The sequence below is a fragment of the Lynx rufus genome, unplaced genomic scaffold (assembly GCF_022079265.1).
Source record: "Lynx rufus isolate CCGP_SWC_20201006 ecotype Redwood Valley unplaced genomic scaffold, mLynRuf1.p SCAF_14, whole genome shotgun sequence".
NCBI classification, from domain to species: Eukaryota; Metazoa; Chordata; class Mammalia; order Carnivora; family Felidae; genus Lynx; species Lynx rufus.
In genome coordinates, this window is record NW_025814828.1 from 25658280 (window position 1) to 25663665 (window position 5386).

Below are 5386 nucleotides of genomic sequence, written 5' to 3' on the forward strand. Positions count from 1 at the left end.
TCCTGAATGTGAACTGGGAGGATCCCCATTCTCCATACCAGAGAAGATTCCGCAAGGACTCGGCCTACCCAGCACCGCTCTCAGCCCCAGTAAGCACCAAGCAGGGCCGGCAGGCTGCAGCCTGAGGCTCACTTTAATTACTTCCATGCGGTTCTCAGAGGACAGGTTGGTCATAACAGGGGCCCTGTGGTTGGTTTCCTAGGGCAGTGCCCTCACAGAACCTGAGAGGCAGCCTTGGTTAAAGCCAAGGTGGTCTCTCCCAGCTGAAGGTACTCCTTCTCATCCTCTCTTCTCTCATGCCCAGATCACCTGCTGTCCCTGACCACAGTCATCATGCCTCGGGCACAGAAGAGTAAGCTCTGCACCGGGGAGAAGCGCCACCAAGCCCAAGGTGGGACCCGGCCTCAGAGGGGTGCTCAGGCCCCTGCGGCCACGGAACAAGCATTCCCTTCCTCGGCCTCTCCTCCCTTTGAAGTTCCTACTCAGAGAAATCCTGCTGCCAGGTCACGTAGCGCTCCCAAGAGGTCTCAGAGGGCCGTGTCCGCCACCACAAAGTCTGCAGGTGTTTCTCGCACAAGATCATACAAAGGAGCCGACTGCCAAGTTGAGAAAAAGCAAAGTTCCGTCCAGTCCCCACTCTCCATTGTGCAGTCTCAGGGGGACCCTGTAAGCAAAACAGCGAGTGTTTTGGTACAGTTCCTGTTGCACATGAGCAGAATGAAAAGGCCCATTATGAAAGCTGATATGCTGAAGTTTATCAATAAAAAGCATAAACATCGCTTCGTTGAGATCCTCGAAAGAGCCTCTTTCAGCTTGGAAGTGGTTTTTGGTGTTGACTTAAAAGAAGTCGATCCTACCAAGCATTCCTATGTCCTTGTCAGCAAAATGAACCTCCCCAACAACGGGACTATAAACCGTGGCAGGGGGTTTCCCAAGACCGGCCTCCTGATGAATCTCCTGGGCGTGATCTTCCTGAAGGGCAACTGTGCCGCCGAAGAGAAGATCTGGGAGTTCCTGAGTAAAATGAGAGTCTATGCAGGGAAGAGGCACTTCATATTTGGGGAGCCCAAGAAGCTCATCACCCAAGATTTGGTGAAGCTCAAGTACCTGGAGTACCGGCAGGTGCCCAACAGCGATCCTCCACGCTATGAGTTCCTGTGGGGCCCCAGAGCCCACGCCGAGACCAACAAGATGAGAGTGCTCGAGTTTTGGGCCAAGATTAACCAAACAGTCCCAAGTGCCTTCCACCCTTGGTATGAAGAGGCTTTGAGAGATGAGCAAGAAAGAGCCGAAGCCACAGTCACACTCCAGGCTGAGACCGATGCTACGGCCAGTGCATGTTCCAGGGCATGTCCAGCAGTTCCTCCCACACCTAGTGAGGTCGAGCCCGATCCTTCACATTGTGACTGAAGAGAGCAGTCAGTGTTCTAAGTAGTGGAGGCCTGGGTGTGACTCAGAGAACAGCATGTAATCCTTGGTGCTCCTGTTCTGTATGGGTAATTTGGAGATTTACCAGCAGTTTGAGTTTTTGCTACTTTTCAAATGTTGCTATTTTGAAATGAAATCTTACCTAGCCTTATAGTGTAAATTTATGGATTATTTTGGCCTCACTTGTTATCAGTTTAAAAGTTAGAGTGTTGCTGTTTCATAAAACAAACTGGGAAATTGCCCATCTTATTTAGTGTTCTGGTACAAAGTAGCATGGCATTGAAATATGAATTTCCTTGAAAATGTAAAAGGACTTAAGGAGTGAAATATATGGAGTCAAGAAGTGGAGGAGAAGAGTAAGATGGTCTGTATTTGGTTTCCTAATTCCTTTCACTCTGTATTTTGTAACATTCTAAATAACAGCATGAATTAAACTCACTGCTCACAGTTTCTTTTATTCCCCAAACATTGATGGAGCGTACGCTCTTAGAGGGCTTCATGTTAGCCCTGGGAGAGCTGACAAAAAGATCAAGACACTGACCATGAAATCACAGAGGCGAGAAGCATCTGTCATATAAGGAAGAATGGTGATCTGCACTCTCAGACCAGAAGGACACATGACAAGACAGGAGAAAACAGGAGAGAGGTGGTTCCAGATGAGAGGAGTTAAGTGTCAGTACCTGAAGCAGGGTGGTGCTGGGTCTTCAGAGACTGCAGTTCCCTCAGGGGGAGGTAATTCTAAGTTAGCTGCATGGGGGGCTCCAGGAGGCTGTGATCACAGGGAGCTGGGCCCAGACTCTTCCGTGGCGGGCTTCAGAATTGAAAGACTAAGCCCAGAATGGAAACTGCCCTTAACACTTACTTTGGGATTGTGCAGAAAGCAGAGGGAAATCACCCCAAGCAGGGATCAAGTGTGTCCTGTGCTCTTCTGCCAGTGCAGGGGAACGCAGTGTACAGATTGGAGGTTTTATTTACAACGTGTCCACAGAGTTTCTGCGAAATAAGAGCATGCTCTCTTGTCATGGGTGCCCAGAAACCCCTGGACTGGCACGCGTTGCCCTGGGTTGGGGGAGCCAAAGCACACGCCACTAAAGCATCATCCACATTAGGTCACCTTGTATGGCATTTGGCAAACTCCAGGCAAGGTCTAGATTTTTGTTGGTGGGTGAAAGAATGAAAGCCAGGGTGGTTTAGGAAGAAGGGTGGCTGAGGGGCGCCTGGGTGGCTCAGTCCGTTAAGCGTCCAACTCTTGGTTTCGGCTCAGGTCATGGTCTCACAGTTTTGTGGGTTCAAGCCCCGCGACACGCTTTGCACTGACAGTGCAGAGCCTGCTTGGGATTCTCTCACTCTCACTCTCTCTCTGCCCCTTCCCCACTTGCACGGTCTCTGTCTCTAAATAAATAAGTAAATAAATAAGCAATCAAACAAACAAATGGCAGCTGAGAGGAAGGTAAGTTTTGGGGCCTTGAAACACATTCTAGGAGCTCTGTGTTGCATCTACTAAGGAAGTCTACCTTATGCCAACATTGAATGACATACTTTAATGGGAGAGATACTACTTAGTGTTCCTTGCCAAGCACAATTTTGTATGATAGAGTTGTCTTTGTTCTGGAGCACTGCATGGTTTCTGACATCCCCTGAATTAAAAATGATTTAATTGAGATCATTGTAATGGGTTGAAACTCCAGGGGACCAATTAATCCTAGTAAGAACTGGCATCCTTTAAAGCTCAACACAGGCCACACAATGTGCCATGCACTTTACATGCATTATGGACATCCTACCAGTCCCCAAACAGAGCTCATCAAACCCATTTCACAGATGAAAAGACCGCCTCACAGAGTCTGGTGTCACTGTCCAATTTCACGTGGCTGCTAAGTGACAGGGTTGGAACTAGATCCTTGGCCTGAATTAGTCTGCAGCCCACACTTCCACTGCTCTGCACCTGAGGCTGATGTCGTGGTCTTTAACTCCCCTTTTTTCTCACTACTACAGAAAGTATCTCAGGTACTAAAAAGGACTCTTTTTGCCCAAGACACTGGAGTGGAATACATAACCATAGCAATTAACATATCAAAATAATTGAGAAGTGTGAATAAGGGAGAGAAAGAGATAATATTCAATGACAATAGGATCATCTATATATTCAAAGTCAGCCTCGAAGATCAGGAGCTCACAAAATCATTTTGGACGACCCGTCCCATAAAGAAAGTTACATTCATTCAAACAGAACTTACATAAATACATAAAACACTAAGTGTGATTGCTCAAGAAGTGGATTAAAGTATTTTTTTTTCTTTGACAGCACATCTGTTCTGGGGTCTCTGTCTTGTGCTATTGCTTCCTACCTCGCGTCACTCCTGGGACACGGACCCAATCTCTGAATGATTTGCTATAGGGAAATAGTCCAGAGTTTGCAGGGATGTGACCTTTCACAGGAAGCCTTGCGTCAAGAAACAGGAGCCGTACGTGAGGGGATGCTCCTGCTAGGCCAAGCGTGAGCATCCCCTCACTTAGTCCTCAGGGTTCTCAAGGACAGGTGAGTCCTGGTGGCCTCAGGTCACTACAGTCGCTGACACGTATGAGATTGAGGACCCTGAATGAGGAATGACAAAAGCACCCACCCAGAACAGTGTGGCCCATAGATGCCTGTCCCCTGCTGTCAGCCCTCAGGGTCCCCAAACAGCCTTGGAAGGACGTGGCTGAAACTGGTTTCCACGTAACAGGACGAGAAGGTGAAGAGCTCGGCCTGAGCTTGGTTGACTCTGGTCAGGAGAGGTAGGATTCCCAAGGTGTGCCAGGAGGAAGGCCAGTATCCTGAAGAGGTCAGGGACCACTGTGTATCAGTGGAGACCTCACAGAATCCTTCCTACTGTCATGAGAGATCCAGGCATAATTGTCAGTCAGAGATGGCTTCCTATCCTTCTCAGGGCTAATAGAAAAGTTGGGAGGTCTCAGGTCAGAGAGAGGAGTCTTGGGACATCACATAAGGCAGATTTAGGACACTGACTTCGAAACCTGAGTGGGAGCACCATATCATAGGTGCCTGCCATAGCCGTCACCTGCGGGACACCATGGCACACGTGGCCAAATAAAGTATAAGCCTTCCTCTGAGGAAATGCCCTCAGATCAAGAAAGAGAGGAACCTCGGGCCCTGCCAGGAGTCAGGTCAAGGAAACTGAGTGAGAACGGATGGACCACCCATCCCTGAAAACGGGAAAACAAACCGGGTGGCCCTGCCCTTGCACTCCAGACTTAAATCCCCAGGGCAGGGTGTGAACCTGAGCGCCCCCAACATCACTTATTTTTCAAACAGCGACCTCATTTTCTAGAGCAATTTTACATTCACAGCAAAACTGAGCAGAAAGTACAGAGAACTCCCAGGTACCCTCTTCCTGACGCACACAGCCTCCCCTACTTTCCGCGTCCTGCCCCAGAGTGCTACCTGTGGCGCAACCTGTGAACTCGCACCACCACGTCATTAGCTCGGCAAAGCCCATAGTTACATCAGGCTTTGGTCTTGCTGTTGTACGTTCTGTCCCGATCATCCCTCCCTCCCCCACCCGTAACCCTTGGCAACCACTGATCTTATTACTTTTCCAGCAGTTTTGCCTTTTTCAGAATGTTATACAGTTGGAATCATGCTGTATGTAGCCTTTTCAGATTGGCTTCTTTCACTGAGTACTACGCATCTAAAGTTTTTCCCTTTCTGTGGCTTGATTAGCTCATTTCTTTTCACACCCAACAATACAGACATAACTCAGTGATACGCGGGTTTGGTTCCAGACCACAGCAATAGAGTATCACAATAAAGTGAGTCAAATGAATGTTCTGGTTTCCCGGTGCATATAAAGGTTATGTTTATACTCTACCATAGTCTATTAAGTGTGCTATAGTATTATGTGTAAACAAAAAACAACATGCATACGTTAATTTTAAAATGCTTCAGTGCTAAAAA

The 5386-nt window shown here is 48.1% G+C and overlaps 1 protein-coding gene across 1 annotated transcript; it reads left to right on the forward strand.

The window, feature by feature from the left end:
• Window positions 1–333: 333 nt before the first annotated feature.
• On the forward strand, window positions 334–1410 carry LOC124509666 (melanoma-associated antigen B3-like). Its single transcript, XM_047076377.1, has one exon. The coding sequence runs from the start codon at window positions 334–336 to the stop codon at window positions 1408–1410; it is 1077 nt and encodes a 358-aa protein (XP_046932333.1).
• Window positions 1411–5386: the final 3976 nt, after the last annotated feature.